Source organism: Oncorhynchus nerka, linkage group LG18, assembly GCF_034236695.1.
Source record: "Oncorhynchus nerka isolate Pitt River linkage group LG18, Oner_Uvic_2.0, whole genome shotgun sequence".
Classification (NCBI taxonomy): Eukaryota; Metazoa; Chordata; class Actinopteri; order Salmoniformes; family Salmonidae; genus Oncorhynchus; species Oncorhynchus nerka.
The window spans coordinates 13102805-13122510 of NC_088413.1; the positions used below are offsets into that span (position 1 = coordinate 13102805).

General features: G+C 44.3%; 1 protein-coding gene across 5 annotated transcripts; it reads left to right on the forward strand.

The window, feature by feature from the left end:
• Positions 1–1721: 1721 nt before the first annotated feature.
• Positions 1722–15190, forward strand: hgsnat (heparan-alpha-glucosaminide N-acetyltransferase). 5 transcript variants are annotated; one of them, XM_065003502.1, is made up of 17 exons: positions 1725–1938; positions 3582–3697; positions 3784–3920; positions 4442–4560; positions 4660–4729; positions 4899–4968; positions 5892–6072; positions 6227–6257; positions 6536–6696; positions 6949–7064; positions 7625–7746; positions 8745–8871; positions 8969–9055; positions 9825–9902; positions 10579–10649; positions 11263–11375; positions 11798–15190. In XM_065003502.1, exons 1-17 carry the CDS (start codon positions 1770–1772, stop codon positions 11977–11979), a joined length of 1950 nt encoding a protein of 649 aa, XP_064859574.1. In that variant the 5' UTR covers positions 1725–1769; the 3' UTR covers positions 11980–15190. The 5 variants fall into 5 exon arrangements, with proteins under 5 accessions (XP_064859577.1, XP_064859575.1, XP_064859574.1 ...); XM_065003504.1 differs by lacking the exon at positions 1725–1938 and adding an exon at positions 2164–2469; XM_065003505.1 differs by lacking the exon at positions 11798–15190 and having other exon boundaries at positions 1722–1938; positions 10907–11328.
• Positions 15191–19706: the final 4516 nt, after the last annotated feature.

Sequence of the window (19706 nt, forward strand, 5' to 3'; positions counted from 1 at the left end):
AGCTACAAACCACTAGAAAACGACTTTAGGCGCACTAGCACTAAAGCGCATTAGTTACATTCGGTCGGAGGTGGCTTAAACTGCATTCTAATGTCGACTTTACTTTGAAGGAAAACTGTATCAAGCGAAGGGTTTTACACAAACTCAGTTATTGGGTCTGGAGCACTGCACACGTGGACATTTGAAATGGACGTTATGGAACGCCCTCTGTGCTTCTGTTATGGGGGGAAATCCACAATGAAACTAACATTAAATGTGGACAATAATACATTTGTATATGTTGTCATCAAGTAGCCTATTCATGTATATACCTATATGTATAAATATGTTGAAATGTTATATCACCGGTGTCATTACAAGTCAGTTTACGCCCCTTAGTTTAACCTACCAGGAGCTGGCAAACCGATAAAACAAATGCCTATGACGTAAGTTTGCGCCCCTTAGTTTAACCTACCAGGAGCTGGCAAACCAATAAAACAAATGCCTATGACGTCAGTTTATGGTTGTTGTAGCCTTGTGTTATTATGTAATTATTAACGGCCATGTTGAAGTCTGTCAATTTGAACTAACCGTGCTGCTAAACCTTTCAGTTTACATCTATCCTTGGCTACTATCTGAAATTAGATGTCCTATCTGAGGCTATAGGCTAGCTGCATCTATCTAAGCAAACCATGGCAACATTGAAGATTTTAGTCAGTAACATAAACCTATTGAAAAGAAAAGTTAATCTCACAAGATATACAATTTAAGACAGTTTGTGTTCTTCACATCTGGCACATAGGCCTAATAACGCACAATTGCCAGAAGATATATATATATATATTTTAAAGTTCGTCCAAGTGTTTCTTGCTCAGAGGTTTCGAGATCCTCTGTCCAACTTTCGTCACTCAAACTCTCCTGTCGGATTGATCTGTAGTTGTGCACATGCGCAAAAGGGATTTATTTACAATCATAGCAGTCAAAGGAGTTTAATCGACATCCATTGATGGAAAATGATCTGGTGAGTTTAATAAAAGCAAATCTTATTTTCTCTTGCGACATACTCAAATTCCTTTATTATGTCACATTTTGCCGGTAATAAATTATTATTTTGATCGAAAACCGAATTTTGCTTCTCATTTCGTCATTACAAGCTAGGTCGATATTCCTTCTTAGCTAATTCACTTGATAACATTATGGGGAAATGGCTTATTGGAAAATATGACAACTCCTCTCTTGCTCAGATACAATTTGTATTTTTACTTAATTATCCATACTGGCTAATGATTATAACAACGATTCTGATCCAACCATTAATTCATACTTTGTTGTGCCCCTGGCCTGAGAGGATGGAAGTTACATATGTAGATAGATGTCGAAGGCTAATGTTAAATAGCTAATGTTGACCATGAATGGAAGCGATGCTAGCGAGCAAGCATTTTAGCCAGGTAGCCTTGGACAACAAAACATAAAAGCGGGTACTGTATGACAGAGTGGTAGAGCATTTCATCAACATGAAAGAGAGGGGGATGACATTTGCTTTTCTCTAAAAGTAGGTTGAGTCAACATGTGTTTCTACTTGCACGAACGCACACACACACACACACACACACATCAGAACTATTGACATGGCTTCCCAAGTGATTTTACACACGCACGCACGGCTACTGGAAATCGCACAGATTCGCACTCATCACGAGTCGATTCCCGTGCAACACCGTTATGTAATCGCACTTTGACCCTCCTCGCTCCCACTAGCATGTTAAAAACAAGGTGGGATCGGAAGTGTTATGGAAAGAGGCAAAATAAAGAAAAAACACAAAGGCACATATTCGGGCGGTGGGGACCGGGAGGGAAGGGAGAAAAACATCAGCATGGCACAGCCAGAAAAGCATTACAAGGTGTTTTTCCTAGCAGTGATTGCGTTGCTGGTTGCCATTTGCGTGGCAGAAATCCCCTGTAAGTAAAATGATGAATAGTTCATTAAATCGATCTGTGTTATTTATTTATTTTTTAATCTCCCAGTGCTAACGTTAGTTATTGAGCGAAACAATAGGAAAACACTCTTTTGTCTGAAAGTTTATGCCACAAATGATTGAAATGACTCAATTCGGTGGTTTCATTTCCTCGTCTGGTCGTAAGAAGCGACAGATGCGGTAGTGACAACGGTAGCTAATGCTAACTAGGGAATCAACTACAATGGTGTGTAGTTAATGTTACCTTGGACAATGTCAGACGGTTTAGCTAACAGCCGTATATATCACAGCACCGTTTAAACCTCCCGGCTCCTCGGGGAGAGTTATTTATTCCACTTCTAGGAGAAGCGGATTAATAAATCACATGATATCGGGAGAGTGTGATAGCCATAACGTCATGCCTCCCTCCCCTCTGTTGATGTTCAGTAACTAGCGGCAGTCTGAAGGCTGTTGACTTGAGGCTAGTCTTGGCTAACTAGCTACCGATCACATTGGTTTAGAGGCTGACTTCCTGGTAAGTACTGTGCATGCCAAATTGAGGACAGTGATATTTGAAGGATAGTCTGTACAGCAGGAGTTTTATTTTTATCCGAGGTAAACAGTTGTCAACAACGAGGAGAGTAGTAGTCACGAAGCAGCTACTGCAGTGTAGGCCTGCACTGATGGACCATTGTACACGGTCTATCTAGACTAGAAATGTGTGTGTGTCTCAGCGTAAATATAAGCCTCTATGTACGCCACTGCTCATCAGACTGTGTGACTATTCTTATCAGATCTGTGGTGTCTCTCGCTCTCTCTCTGTCTCTGTGTGTGTGTCGCTCTGTCTCTCTGTCTGTGTATTTCTCTCTCTCTCTCTCTCTCTGTGTCTCTCTCTGTCTCTGTGTGTCTCTCTCTCTCTGTCTCTCTGTGTGTGTCTCTCTCTCTCTCTGTGTGTGTCGCTCTGTGTCTCTCTCTGTCTGTGTATTTCTTCTCTCTCTCTCTCTCTCTGTGTGTGTGTGTGTCTCTCTCTCTCTCTCTCTCTCTCTCTGTCTCTCTGTGTGTGTCTCTGTCTCTCTGTGTCTCTCTCTCTCTGTCTGTGTATTTCTCTCTCTCTCTCTCTGTCTCTGTGTGTCTCTCTCTCTGTCTCTGTGTCTCTCTCTCTGTCTCTGTGTCTCTCTCTCTGTCTCTGTGTGTCTCTCTCTCTGTCTCTCTGTCTCTCTCTGTGTGTCTCTCTCTCTCTGTCTCTGTGTCTCTCTCTCTGTCTCTGTGTCTCTCTCTCTGTCTCTGTGTCTCTCTCTCTGTCTCTGTGTGTCTCTCTCTCTCTCTCTGTCTCTCTCTGTGTGTCTCTCTCTCTCTGTCTCTGTGTCTCTCTCTCTGTCTCTGTGTCTCTCTCTCTGTCTCTGTGTCTCTCTCTCTGTCTCTGTGTGTCTCTCTCTCTGTCTCTCTCTCTGTCTCTGTGTCTCTCTCTGTCTCTGTGTGTCTCTCTCTGTCTCTGTGTGTCTCTCTCTGTCTCTTTGTCTCCTCTCTCTCTGTGTCTCTGTGTCTCTCTCTGTCTCTGTGTCTCTCTCTGTCTCTGTGTCTCTCTCTCTGTCTCTGTGTCTCTCTCTGTCTCTGTGTCTCTCTCTCTCTCTCTCTCTCTCTCCCCAGCATGCCACCCCCGCCATAAGGCTGCAGTAGTAAAGATGGACGAGGCCTCTCTCACTGTGAACAATGAGCTGGACGCTGAGATGGTCGTGAGCTGGCTATCAGACCACTGCTATCAGGTAAGACTGACCTTTACTGCTGTATCTATCACACATACACACACACACACACACACTGTTGTCGTCATTGTGCTCCTGTGCTCCAGTGTGTGTACCAGCCCCTGGGTGTGGTGCCAGCGGGCCCTGGACCAGGCTTACCCAGCTCAGTGGACTTCACTGTGGGCACACAGCATGGCATCACCCTGCAGCTCAACAGCAGCCCCGTCAGCCTGGAACTCTGCACGTAAGTACACACACACACACACACACACACACACACACACCACCGTGAGCCTGGAACTCTGCACGTAAGGAACCACCTATCAACCCTACCACTACTAACTAACCAACTACCACTACTAACTAACCAACTACCACTACTAACTAATCAACTACCACTCCTGGCCCTATGTCCAGACCCTATATAGTCAACTACTTAAGACCAGAGCCCTATTCCCTATATAGTGAACTACTTTAGACCAGAGCACGATTCCCTATATAGTGCACTACTTTAGACCAGAGCCCTATTCCCTATATAGTGCACTACTTTAGACCAGGGCTCTACTAAAGTAGTGCACTATATAGGGAGAAGGATACCGTTTGGGACTCACACTTTTATTATAGATCTGAAAGTATAGGACCTCAGTGTCTACAGCTGGATTTTGGACTGTGGGGTATAATTCAATTAAATACAATATCTAGGAAGTATGTTGAATTTGTACAGAAAGAACACTCACTGGTAGTAGTTTCCTGTCTCCTCCCCAGGGTTCATTACCACTTTTGGGAGCATGGTAACTACTCTCTGTGGGTCAAGAACCTGAACGACTCCTCAGTGGTCAACTGTTCCATGATCACTGACACAGAAACGGTCAACAGCTACCTGCGTGAGTACACACTCACTCACTCACTCACTTACTCACTTACTTGTGTTTATGCTCTGAAACCATTATTTTGACCAATGAAATGCCTTTCTGTCCTTAAAGCCATCATGGTGGCCTTTCTGTTGTTCACGGGACTGGCTATACTGTCTGCTATTGGAGCTACTGTCATGGGGTAGGTTTGGATTACTTTAGAAAACATAAACACACGTTTCCATTTACTATGTTTGTTACCGTATGTCATCCCGTTGTCTTGAGTCTGACATTTTGCGTTTTTGCGTGAAGAGATGAAGAGATGATCAGAGGCTTCTCCTAATCGATTGGTTATGTCTTGTATGGTACAGGCTGGACGTGGTTAAGAATCTGATGTTCCGATTGGGCAACTCCATGGAAACTGAGAGGCTCATCAACTCAGTGAGTCTCTGTGGTGTTCATTCTCCAGACTTAGTTCTAGAACAGGGGGGTCGCTACAGTTGATCGGGGGAGGGGTCGCTACAGTTGATCGGGGGAGGGGTCGCTACAGTTGATCGGGGGAGGGGTCGCTACAGTTGATCGGGGAGGGGTCGCTACAGTTGATCGGGGGGAGGGGTCGCTACAGTTGATCGGGGAAGGGTCGCTACAGTTGATCGGGGGAGGGGTCGCTACAGTTGATCGGGGGAGGGGTCGCTACAGTTGATCGGGGGAGGGGTCGCTACAGTTGATCGGGGGAGGGGTGCTACAGTTGATCGGGGGGGGTCGCTACAGTTGATCGGGGGAGGGGTCGCTACAGTTGATCTGGGGGAGGGGGTCGCTAGAGTTGATCTGGGGGAGGGGGTCGCTAGAGTTGATCTGGGGGAGGGGGGCTAGAGTTGATCTGGGGGAGGGGGTCGCTAGAGTTGATCGGGGAGGGGGTCGCTAGAGTTGATCTGGGGGAGGGGGTCGCTAGAGTTGATCTGGGGGAGGGGTCGCTAGAGTTGATCGGGGGAGGGGGTCGCTAGAGTTGATCTGGGGGAGGGGTCGCTAGAGTTGATCGGGGGAGGGGGTCGCTAGAGTTGATCGGGGGAGGGGGTCGCTAGAGTTGATCGGGGGGAGGGGGGTCGCTAGAGTTATATTTTCTTTTGTTGGGTTCAGAGTTTTATTTTCTTTTGTTGGGTTCAGAGTTTTATTTTCTTTTGTTGGGTTCAGAGTTTTATTTTCTTTTGTTGGGTTCAGAGTTATATTTTCTTCTCAACGTGGCTGAACTATGCTCCTAAAGCATTGTTCGATATCCTTGGTCCTGGAGAGCTAATACTATACAGGGTATGCAGGCTTTTGTTCCAGCCCAGCACTAACACCTTTTTGACTTCCTTTCCTCCTAGGACCTGGGGTTTCCATGCAGGACGGTGGAGACGGCCACAGACACCATCCTCCCCACCCACGCCACCCCCAGCCGGAGGCTCCGATCCCTGGACACTTTCAGAGGGCTGTCCCTGGTCGTCATGGTGTTTGTGAACTACGGAGGAGGGAGGTACTGGTTCTTCAGACACGAGAGCTGGAACGGTGAGTCCCACCATTCTGAATAGGAAAATGTTACGTCCACACTTCTAGTGGTTTTTAGCGGGGTCCCGGAGATCCAACAATATGTTCAGGAGAAATGTTACGACTGCGTTGTTAAAATGACTATTTTTTTCCCCCTCTCTCTCTCTCTTCACAGGACTCACAGTTGCTGATTTGGTCTTTCCCTGGTAATATCAGTTTTTATATTTTGTATTTAAAGACTAAATGTATCGTCTTTTTATTGAGAAAATCTAACTTTGCTCCAGAGGAGGAAACTGTGTGCCTCTAGTGAAGTGTGTGTCTCTCTCTGTATCTCTGTGTCTCTCTCTGTGTCTCTCTCTGTGTCTCTCTCTATGTCTCTCTCTGTATCTCTGTGTCTCTCTCTGTGTCTCTCTCTGTGTCTCTCTCTGTGTCTCTCTCTGTGTGTCTCTCTGTGTCTCTGTGTCTCTCTCTGTGTCTCTCTCAGGTTTGTGTTCATCATGGGCACATCTATATCCCTGTCTGTCAGCTCAGCCCTGCGATGTGGTTTGTCACGTTTCTCTCTGTTCACCAAGGCAGTCTGGAGGAGTGTTCAGCTCTTCCTCATAGGACTCCTCATCATCAACCCCAACTACTGCCAGGGACCACGTCAGTACACACATACACGTACAGACATACACGCACACACACACGTACACACAAGTGTACATACAGACACACACGTATACACACACACACGCGTACATACAGACATACACACACGCGTACCAACAGACATACACACACGCGTACATACAGACATACACACACTCGTACATACAGACATACACACACACGTATACACACACACACTCCTTTACAATGTTTCACTCTTCTAAACTGTGTGTGTGTATACTACAGTATCATGGGACTCCCTGCGTATCCCTGGTGTGCTTCAGCGTCTGGCCTTCTCCTATCTAGTGGTGGTCTCTCTGGACCTCTGTGTGGCCTGGAACAGCCTGGACAACCTTCCTGTGGTCAGTCTCAATACACCTCAATATATACTCATAGTATGAACAGGACCTCTGTAAATAAACTGTTATTATACTGTTATAACACACGTAACCATGTTATAACCATGTCTGGATCTGTGTGTGGTCAGAAACTGCCTGGACAACCTACCTGTGGTCAGACCAGCCTTATAACCCCGTGGTCAGACCAGCCTTGTAACCCCGTGGTCAGACCAGCCTTGTAACCCCGTGGTCAGACCAGCCTTATGACCCCGTGGTCAGACCAGCCTTATGACCCCGTGGTCAGACCAGCCTTATGACCCCGTGGTCAGACCAGCCTTATAACCCCGTGGTCAGACCAGCCTTATAACCCCGTGGTCAGACCAGCCTTATAACCCCGTGGTCAGACCAGCCTTATGACCGTGTCCCGTGGTCAGACCAGCCTTATAACCCCGTGGTCAGACCAGCCTTATGACCCCGTGGTCAGACCAGCCTTCCATTTCACTTGGTATTAATGTTGCGCTGTCTGCTGGTCGGTGTTTCCGTAGTGACCAAAATGCTTGTTTTGTGTTTTGTTTTTGACCCAGGATGCTTGGTGGTACTCTGCTCGTGAGTTCCTGCTCTACTGGCCAGCCTGGCTGTGTGTGGTCGTCTTGGAAACCGTGTGGCTCTGTCTCACCTTCCTGCTCCCTGTTCCTGACTGCCCAAGGTGAGTTCAGAGAGAAGACTATGGCCGTGAACACATTGAGACAACACAGATTCAGTGGGAGTCGTCTGTCGCAGGATGAATGACAACTGTCAGGTTGTTATTGTTCAGAGTAAATAACTCACGGACACTAGATCATCTTTAACCAGGTTTAATTCTCCCCAAATTACAGACAACTCAACATTTCTCACATCACAGATATTTATATCCCACCTAAGACTCTCCTCCTTCTCTCCAATCCTTACACCTTGTGGTTCTACAGGAAAAGAGAAACAGGATTCCAAACCCTTATTAATTACTCAGAATCTGTCCTCACCTCCTGACCTCAACCCCTCCTTCATCTCATCCACAGATGTCCGTCTGTCTCACGGGTATCAACACGATGGTCTGCTCCCATCCCAACCAACACATTCCACAGCCAATCTGTCTTTCTACAGAGAACCATTCACTTCTGACATAAAACCCAGTCTCTTTCACTCCTAATATTCCATGCTTCTTCTCTATCAATATCGAATTGAATCAATATCGAATTGAATCAATATCGAATTGAATCAATATCGAATCGAATCAATTGAATCAATATCGAATTGAATCAATATCGAATTGAATCAATATCGAATTGAATCAATATCGTATCGAATCAATCGAATCAATATCGTATCGAATCAATATCGTATCGAATCAGTTTAGAATTGAATCAATTTAGAATTGAATCAATATCGAATTGAATCAATATCGTATCGAATCAGTTTAGAATCGAATCAATTTAGAATCGAATCAATATCGAATCTAACACAACGGAGATGATTTTCCGACCCCCTCAAAAAACGGTCTGAGTTTTCACATATGCCACTCGTCTGACAGTAGTTGCCTTGAGTTGAGTAGTTGCGATGATATAGTTCATATATGATTTAATGCATGTCCATGAGTCTGAGGGTGGTCGGAGGTGATCGGAAGTAGGAGATAAATCCTCTACTCACCATCATCTTCTCTCTCCTTAGTGGTTATTTGGGCCCAGGTGGTATTGGGGACATGGGCCAGTACCCAAACTGCACCGGGGGAGCAGCTGGATATGTAGACCGTTGGCTACTGGGAGAAAACCACATCTACCAAACACCTTCCTCGCGGGTGAGTGAAACGCTGACTTGTTTCAGGCAACAAAGATAAAAAACCACTTTCTGCAGGTGGGTGGTTTCTCTCGTAACGTGGTGCGTTCATCTTTCAGGTGATCTACAAGTCTCACCTGCCCTTTGACCCAGAGGGAGTTCTTGGCAGCATCAACTCTGTCCTCATGGCTTTCCTGGGACTACAGGTCACTGCAGTTATCATTCACTATCTCGCTCTGTCAGCTGTCTCTGTCTCTTTCTTTTGCTGTCTCTGTCTGTCTGTCTTTCTGTTTCTCTCGCTGTCTGTCTGTCTCTCTGTTTCTCTCGCTGTCTGTCTGTCTCTCTGTTTCTCTCGCTGTCTGTCTCTGTTTCTCTCGCTGTCTGTCTGTCTCTCTGTTTCTCTCGCTGTCTGTCTGTCTCTCTGTTTCTCTCGCTGTCTGTCTGTTTCTCTCGCTGTCTGTCTGTTTCTCTCGCTGTCTGTCTGTTTCTCTCGCTGTCTCTCTGTTTCTCTCGCTGTCTGTCTGTCTCTCTGTTTCTCTCGCTGTCTGTCTGTCTCTGTTTCTCTCGCTGTCTCTCTGTTTCTCTCGCTGTCTGTCTCTCTGTTTCTCTCGCTGTCTGTCTCTCTGTTTCTCTCGCTGTCTGTCTCTCTGTTTCTCTCGCTGTCTGTCTGTCTCTCTGTTTCTCTCGCTGTCTGTCTGTCTCTCTGTTTCTCTCGCTGTCTGTCTGTCTCTCTGTTTCTCTCGCTGTCTGTCTCAACACTCCTCCTCTGCATCCAAACTAATCTGTGTTTCTCTCTCATATTCCTTCCCTTGTTCCTTCTCTTTCCAGTGGTTCTGTTTCTACACTACTAGACCGATGTGTGTAATTGCAGACGTGGAGTTGCATGTTTCAGCCTAACTGAATGGATCAGTCTAATGTAATAAATGGGATTAACTTTGAGGGTCCATTATTTTTGTCCCTGATATCTGAATCCAGGCAGGAAAGATTCTCCTCCACTACAAGGACCAGCATTCCAGTATAATGGCCCGGTTCCTCATATGGAGCCTGGTTCTGGTGAGACGACCACGTTGCTGTTTGTCATTAGCTGTTTGGTATTTAGCCTTGGTCTGTCGGGCAGCCTTGGTACAGCCTTGGTATAGCCTTGGTCTGTCGGGCAGCCTTGGTATAGCCTTGGTCTGTCGGGCAGCCTTGGTATAGCCTTGGTCTGTCGGGCAGCCTTGGTATAGCCTTGGTCTATCGGGCAGCCTTGGTATAGCCTTGGTCTATCACGCAGCCTTGGTATAGCCTTGGTCTATCGGGCAGCCTTGGTCTATCACGCAGCCTTGGTATAGCCTTGGTCTATCGGGCAGCCTTGGTATAGCCTTGGTATAGCCTTGGTCTATCGGGCAGCCTTGGTATAGCCTTGGTCTATCGGGCAGCCTTGGTCTATCGGGCAGCCTTGGTATAGCCTCAGTCTGTCGGGCAGCCTCGGTCTGTCGGGCAGCCTCGGTCTGTCGGGCAGCCTTGGTACAGCCTCGGTCTGTCGGGCAGCCTCGGTCTGTCGGGCAGCCTTGGTAAATAGCCTTGGTCTATCACGCAGCCTTGGTATATTGCATCTTCTATCAGACTAAACCTCTCCATATGTCTCCTTATGACAACACTGAGACATAGTAACACAGTATTTCTGTCTTCACCGTGCCTGTATGTCCCTTGTCAGCGTGATGATGTGTCTAAATGTTTATCTCTCCAGGGAATCATATCAGCCGTTCTGACCAAATGTTCACTAAATGAAGGCTTCATCCCCATCAACAAGAATCTATGGTAAGGAGACCAGACCTCTTATAATGCAGTTTAACACTCTCAGGGACAGTTTCCTGGACACTGGTTTAAATCTAGTCCTGGACTAAAGAGCACTTTGAATTAAGACTTTTCATTGAGCATGTTTCTTGGTCCAGGACTATTTTTAGGCTAATCTGTGTGCGGGAAACTGGCCCTTGATATTTCCTAGTAGGGCCGGGACAATACTCGTTACTGTCGTGGCAAGAAAACAGAAAACAAAGCTGATTTACCTTCTTTAGGAAAACAGCCCTGATGTTGGAAAACAGCCCTGATGTTGGAAACAAACATCATTATGATGGAAAACAGCCCTGATGTTGGAAAACAGCCCTGATGTTGGAAACAAACATCATTATGTTGGAAAACAGCCCTGATGTTGGAAAACAGCCCTGATGTTGGAAACAAACATCATTATGTCATCAGGAGTCACATTGTATTTATTTTCCAAGCTATAGCACCCCATATTTTACATCCAGCAGGTTTTTAAAGCACCAAACAGTTTAGCTTTGTGTTTTTTTATTTAGTTACCGTGGAATCGCGATACTGGAATCATCCGTGTTAATAGTGTGGAATAACCGACCTCTGAGTTGTCTGCCAGGTCTCTCTCCTACGTGACCACCCTGGCGTGTTTTGCCTTGCTGCTCCTGGTGTTGATTTACTACACAGTAGATGTGAAGAGGTGGTGGTCTGGGGCGCCCTTCTACTACCCCGGTGAGAACTAGTTCTGTGTCAGCACCTCTGCTTTGTACAATTTTTATATATTTCAATCTGCTTATATAGAAATGTAACACGTAGATCTGACAACGATCCCTATTCTGCGTTGACGGGAGAATCACGTCTGTTCTAAAACTATACATTTCTATCTTAAAAAAAGAAAAATGTTTACGCAACTCCCTGAACAATCCCTCTGACCTCTGTGCTCGAATCCTGACCTTTGACCCCTGTGCTCAAATCCTGACATTTGACCCCTGTGCTCTAACCCTGACCCCTGTGCTCGAATCCTGACCTTTGACCCCTGTGCTCTAACCCTGACCCCTGTGCTCTAACCCTGACCCCTGTGCTCTAATCCTGACCTTTGACCCCTGTGCTCTAACCCTGAACCCTGTGCTCTAACCCTGACCTTTGACCTCCAGGTATGAACTCCATCCTGGTGTACGTGGGCCACGAGGTCCTGGAGGAGTACTTCCCGTTCCGCTGGCGCATGGCCGACAGCCAATCCCACGCAGAGCACCTGACCCAGAACCTATTGGCCACTTCCTGCTGGGTCCTCATCTCCTTCCTGCTGTACAGGAAGAACATCTTCTGGAAGATCTAGAGGGCCAGGACGCGTTTCAAAGTGTCTTTCTTCAAGTCCTCTAAAGTCTCATAAGTATTTTCTCAGGTCTTTCTGAAGGATCTACTCTCCTCAATTCCTTGTGTCCTTTAACCAACGATCCACACACTGGGAGATGTCGAGCTGGGCCGTATCTCAATAGTCTCCTCAATTCCTTGTGTCCTTTAACCAATGATCCACTCACTGGGAGATGTCGAACTGGGCCGTATCTCAATCGTCTCCTCAATTCCTTGTGTCCTTTAACCAACGATCCACTCACTGGGAGATGTCGAGCTGGGCCGTATCTCAATAGTCTCCTCAATTCCTTGTGTCTTTGAAGATCTTTCGTCTGGGTTGCATTTCACTTGTCTTTCATCAATTTCCTTGCATCCTTTCTCCAGCTTCCTTTTTAAAAAAAGGGAATAGTGTCAAGCGTTTCCTCTCCTTGTTTCCTTTCCTCGTGTGCTCTCCTTGCTTTACGCTGATGTTTTTGAGAAGGGAACATAATCACTCAGGAAAAGGCTGGTCTGGGATTGTATACAAGAGACACGGAAACTCTAGAAACCACGATTACCATTTACCTGCTCATCAAATCAAATGTTACGAGTCACATGCGCCGAATACAACAGGCGTGGACCTTACCGTGAAATGCTGAATACAACAGGCGTGGACCTTACCGTGAAATGCTGAATACAACAGGCGTGGACCTTACCGTGAAATGCTGAATACAACAGGCGTGGACCTTACCGTGAAATGCTGAATACAACAGGCGTGGACTTTACCGTGAAATGCTGAATACAACAGGCGTGGACTTTACCGTGAAATGCCGAATACAACAGGCGTGGACTTTACCGTGAAATGCCGAATACAACAGGCGTGGACTTTACCGTGAAATGCCGAATACAACAGGCGTGGACTTTACCGTGAAATGCCGAATACAACAGGTGTGGACCTTACCGTGAAATGCTGAATACAACAGGCGTGGACCTTACCGTGAAATGCTGAATACAACAGGCGTGGACCTTACCGTGAAATGCTGAATACAACAGGCGTGGACCTTACCGTGAAATGTTTACGTACGAGCCCGTAACCAAAAATACAGTTCAAGAAAGTAGAGTTGATGGAAACAATGCTACAGGCTCTGGTCTATGCTACACTGTAACTACGGATACACAGGTCAGAGGTCACTGGGATGTGGGATCAAACTGGACTTCACAAAAAAAACAAAATAGAGTGTACAGCCAAACCGGTATGGAATAGTGTACCATGGATAATACAAATGTGTTGATTCTCGTTTGTGCATGTACGAGCACCTGTTCTCTTGGGACTGAAACTACCAATGCCAGACAGCTGTACGAGCACCTGTTCTCTTGGGACTGAAACTACCAATGCCAGACGGTTGTACACCTGTTCTCTTGGGACTGAAACTACCAATGCCAGACAGCTGTACGAGCACCTGTTCTCATGGGACTGAAACTACCAATGCCAGACAGCTGTACGAGCACCTGTTCTCTTGGGACTGAAACTACCAATGCCAGACGGTTGAAATAACTTGTACTAATTAATGACATTGTCTTTTTGTATTTGTATTTTTATTGCCAAAGTCATTCGAGGAAATGAATGATGGCTGAATCAGCCTATCTGTATGTGTACATTTCATGGGTCATTCCACAAATTCAGTGCCTTTTTCAGAAGTGTAAAAAAAAAAAAAAAAAAGAAGTTTGATTTCACCTCATTTTAATATTCTGTCATAAAGAGCACATATTCAACTTCATCACGTGTTTTCCCCATCTCAAGAGTACTACAGTAGGTTCCTATTCAATGCTAACTAAAGTAACAGGGTTGATGATCTCATCTGTAAATCTGCCGTAAATCCCATTGTGACAGTAGAAGGAACGCTTGTGTGTAACAGGGAGTGGCCATTTTTAAATGCAAGAATCACCCCAAAAAAATGTTTAATTGTTAAAACATTTCTAGCCTGTCTTGTCTATGGGTAACGGGGTTGACTTGTGATGCTCGACACGATCAGTTTTCCACCACAAAACACCAGAAAATGGCCATAAACTAAGACCAGCTCACCTGATTTTACATGATTTGACTATTAGATGTTCAATGTCTCGTTTTGAAAAAAATTATGAAAAATAATAATAATTTTGCCCTATTAAAATGAGTCTTCAGTTCACGTAACAGGGGTTGACTTTAAAATGAGGGACAGTTAATATTTATCCCTAAATAATCATTAGAAAATGACTTTTTGTCAAAATAACAAAAATAACTAGGGCTTTACAATGATGGTGAAAACCTGGGAGACATTTTTGGGGGGTTTTAAGTAGGTTGAAATCTTCCTAGAAGAAGTCGCAGTGGGTGCAAAGGGGGGGATGTGTCAAAATGCAGAATTATGTCACTTTAACAAGTCTTTATTCATGTAAAAAAAAAGTGTAATATTGTAGAAATAACTCACCAGCTGTCAAAATCAGAAGGTGGGGGCGGGGCACCACGCATTTAGTTTGTTTTGCCCCCCAAAAAATCAGATTGATTGAATTTTCCATGTGGTCTATATTAAAAGGGAGCTTCATTTAATATAACAGGCTTTTTCTAAAAAAAAATTATACTTAAAATATAAAAGGGATGCAAAAGGACCTTATTTCGTGGAATGACCCTCCATATGAACATACAAGCATTGTGTCATAAACTCTACAGAAGAAAAAAAACAAGTTTAAGTCCCAAATAGCACCTTATTCTCTTTTTATAGTGCACTACTTTTAACCAGAGCCATGTGGGTCCTGGTCAGAAAGGAGTGCACTACAAAGGGATGTAATTTTAGGATGTAATTTAGGACTTTCTTTTAGGTAATTGTACTGTATGATATGTAAATGAGCAAAAAGAATGGCAGGGCACAACGATTCATGCAACAGTGATTGATGATTTATACCAAATTCAGACGACTGTAAACTTCTGTTACTGAATCCTTCGCCCAAGTACTAGTGTTTTTAACGGTGTGGTTAATGAATTAAACTGTAAAAAATAAAAAATGAACATATATATATATATATCGACCTTAAGCTCATGCAAATAATGTGATATGTGTACTTTTCATCGTTGTGAATAAATTGTATCGATATCTTTTAAATGCGACCAAAGACGACTAGCAGTGCTATTTAATAATACAGTACCAACAAACAAACAAGACTCATTAAATAAATAGAAAAATGTATTCACTCACTGTTGTTATTCATTCAGGGAAAGACCCACTGGTTGAATCACTGTTGTTATTCATTCAGGGTAAGACCCACTGGTTGAATCAATGTTGTTATTCATTCAGGGAAAGACCCACTGGTTGAATCACTGTTGTTATTCATTCAGGGTAAGATCCACTGGTTGAATCACTGTTGTTATTCATTCAGGGTAAGACCCACTGGTTGAATCACTGTTGTTATTCATTCAGGGTAAGACCCACTGGTTGAATCACTGTTGTTATTCATTCAGGGTAAGACCCACTGGTTGAATCACTGTTGTTATTCATTCAGGGAAAGACCCACTGGTTGAATCAATGTTGTTATTCATTCAGGGAAAGACCCACTGGTTGAATCACTGTTGTTATTCATTCAGGGTAAGACCCACTGGTTGAATCACTGTTGTTATTCATTCAGGGTAAGACCCACTGGTTGAATCACTGTTGTTATTCATTCAGGGTAAGACCCACTGGTTGAATCACTGTTGTTATTCATTCAGGGAAAGACCCACTGGTTGAATCAATGTTGTTATTCATTCAGGGTAAGACCCACTGGGCATAAACACTGGTTGAATCACTGTTGTTATTCATTCAGGGTAAGACCCACTGGTTGAATCACTGTTGTTATTCATTCAGGGTAAGACCCACTGGTTGAATCAATGTTGTTATTCATTCAGGGTAAGACCCACTGGTTGAATCAATGTTGTTATTCATTCAGGGTAAGACCCACTGGTTGAATCAATGTTGTTATTCATTCAGGGAAAGACCCACTGGTTGAATCACTGTTGTTATTCATTCAGGGTAAGACCCACTGGGCATAAACACTGGTTGAATCACTGTTGTTATTCATTCAGGGAAAGACCCACTGGTTGAATCACTGTTGTTATTCATTCAGGGAAAGACCCACTGGTTGAATCACTGTTGTTATTCATTCAGGGAAAGACCCACTGGTTGAATCACTGTTGTTATTCATTCAGGGAAAGACCCACTGGTTGAATCACTGTTGTTATTCATTCAGGGTAAGACCCACTGGTTGAATCAATGTTGTTATTCATTCAGGGTAAGACCCACTGGTTGAATCACTGTTGTTATTCATTCAGGGTAAGACCCACTGGTTGAATCACTGTTGTTATTCATTCAGGGTAAGACCCACTGGGCACACACACTGGTTGAATCAATGTTGTTATTCATTCAGGGAAAGACCCACTGGTTGAATCAATGTTGTTATTCATTCAGGGAAAGACCCACTGGTTGAATCAATGTTGTTATTCATTCAGGGTAAGACCCACTGGTTGAATCAATGTTGTTATTCATTCAGGGTAAGACCCACTGGGCACACACACTGGTTGAATCAATGTTGTTATTCATTCAGGGTAAGACCCACTGGTTGAATCAATGTTGTTATTCATTCAGGGTAAGACCCACTGGGCAAACACACTGGTTGAATCAATGTTGTTATTCATTCAGGGTAAGACCCACTGGGCACATACACTGGTTGAATCACTGTTGTTATTCATTCAGGGTAAGACCCACTGGGCATAAACACTGGTTGAATCACTGTTGTTATTCATTCAGGGTAAGACCCACTGGTTGAATCACTGTTGTTATTCATTCAGGGTAAGACCCACTGGGCACATACACTGGTTGAATCACTGTTGTTATTCATTCAGGGTAAGACCCACTGGGCATACACTGGTTGAATCAATGTTGTTATTCATTCAGGGTAAGACCCACTGGTTGAATCAATGTTGTTATTCATTCAGGGTAAGACCCACTGGGCATAAACACTGGTTGAATCACTGTTGTTATTCATTCAGGGTAAGACCCACTGGTTGAATCAATGTTGTTATTCATTCAGGGTAAGACCCACTGGGCACATACACTGGTTGAATCACTGTTGTTATTCATTCAGGGTAAGACCCACTGGGCACATACACTGGTTGAATCACTGTTGTTATTCATTCAGGGTAAGACCCACTGGGCACATACACTGGTTGAATCACTGTTGTTATTCATTCAGGGTAAGACCCACTGGGCACATACACTGGTTGAATCACTGTTGTTATTCATTCAGGGTAAGACCCACTGGGCATACACACTGGTTGAATCACTGTTGTTATTCATTCAGGGTAAGACCCACTGGGCATAAACACTGGTTGAATCACTGTTGTTATTCATTCAGGGTAAGACCCACTGGGCACACACACTGGTTGAATCAATGTTGTTATTCATTCAGGGTAAGACCCACTGGGCATAAACACTGGTTGAATCACTGTTGTTATTCATTCAGGGTAAGACCCACTGGGCATAAACACTGGTTGAATCACTGTTGTTATTCATTCAGGGTAAGACCCACTGGTTGAATCAATGTTGTTATTCATTCAGGGTAAGACCCACTGGGCACATACACTGGTTGAATCAATGTTGTTATTCATTCAGGGTAAGACCCACTGGGCACATACACTGGTTGAATCACTGTTGTTATTCATTCAGGGTAAGACCCACTGGGCATAAACACTGGTTGAATCACTGTTGTTATTCATTCAGGGTAAGACCCACTGGTTGAATCAATGTTGTTATTCATTCAGGGTAAGACCCACTGGGCACATACACTGGTTGAATCAATGTTGTTATTCATTCAGGGTAAGACCCACTGGGCATAAACACTGGTTGAATCAATGTTGTTATTCATTCAGGGTAAGACCCACTGGGCACATACACTGGTTGAATCAATGTTGTTATTCATTCAGGGTAAGACCCACTGGGCACATACACTGGTTGAATCAATGTTGTTATTCATTCAGGGTAAGACCCACTGGGCACATACACTGGTTGAATCAATGTTGTTATTCATTCAGGGTAAGACCCACTGGGCACATACACTGGTTGAATCAATGTTGTTATTCATTCAGGGTAAGACCCACTGGGCATAAACACTGGTTGAATCACTGTTGTTATTCATTCAGGGTAAGACCCACTGGGCATAAACACTGGTTGAATCAATGTTGTTATTCATTCAGGGTAAGACCCACTGGGCACATACACTGGTTGAATCAATGTTGTTATTCATTCAGGGTAAGACCCACTGGTTGAATCACTGTTGTTATTCATTCAGGGTAAGACCCACTGGGCACATACACTGGTTGAATCACTGTTGTTATTCATTCAGGGTAAGACCCACTGGGCATACACTGGTTGAATCAATGTTGTTATTCATTCAGGGTAAGACCCACTGGGCATACACTGGTTGAATCAATGTTGTTATTCATTCAGGGTAAGACCCACTGGGCATAAACACTGGTTGAATCAATGTTGTTATTCATTCAGGGTAAGACCCACTGGGCATACACTGGTTGAATCACTGTTGTTATTCATTCAGGGAAAGACCCACTGGGCATAAACACTGGTTGAATCAATGTTGTTATTCATTCAGGGAAAGACCCACTGGGCACATACACTGTTTGAATCAATGTTGTTATTCATTCAGGGTAAGACCCACTGGTTGAATCAATGTTGTTATTCATTCAGGGTAAGACCCACTGGGCATAAACACTGGTTGAATCAATGTTGTTATTCATTCAGGGTAAGACCCACTGGTTGAATCAATGTTGTTATTCATTCAGGGTAAGACCCACTGGGCATAAACACTGGTTGAATCAATGTTGTTATTCATTCAGGGTAAGACCCACTGGGCATACACACTGGTTGAATCAATGTTGTTATTCATTCAGGGTAAGACCCACTGGTTGAATCACTGTTGTTATTCATTCAGGGTAAGACCCACTGGGCATAAACACTGGTTGAATCAATGTTGTTATTCATTCAGGGTAAGACCCACTGGGCACACACACTGGTTGAATCAATGTTGTTATTCATTCAGGGTAAGACCCACTGGGCACATACACTGGTTGAATCACTGTTGTTATTCATTCAGGGTAAGACCCACTGGGCATAAACACTGGTTGAATCAATGTTGTTATTCATTCAGGGTAAGACCCACTGGTTGAATCAATGTTGTTATTCATTCAGGGTAAGACCCACTGGGCATACACTGGTTGAATCACTGTTGTTATTCATTCAGGGTAAGACCCACTGGGCATACACTGGTTGAATCACTGTTGTTATTCATTCAGGGTAAGACCCACTGGGCATAAACACTGGTTGAATCAATGTTGTTATTCATTCAGGGTAAGACCCACTGGGCACATACACTGGTTGAATCAATGTTGTTATTCATTCAGGGTAAGACCCACTGGGCATACACACTGGTTGAATCAATGTTGTTATTCATTCAGGGTAAGACCCACTGGTTGAATCAATGTTGTTATTCATTCAGGGTAAGACCCACTGGGCATACACTGGTTGAATCACTGTTGTTATTCATTCAGGGTAAGACCCACTGGTTGAATCAATGTTGTTATTCATTCAGGGTAAGACCCACTGGGCATACACTGGTTGAATCAATGTTGTTATTCATTCAGGGTAAGACCCACTGGGC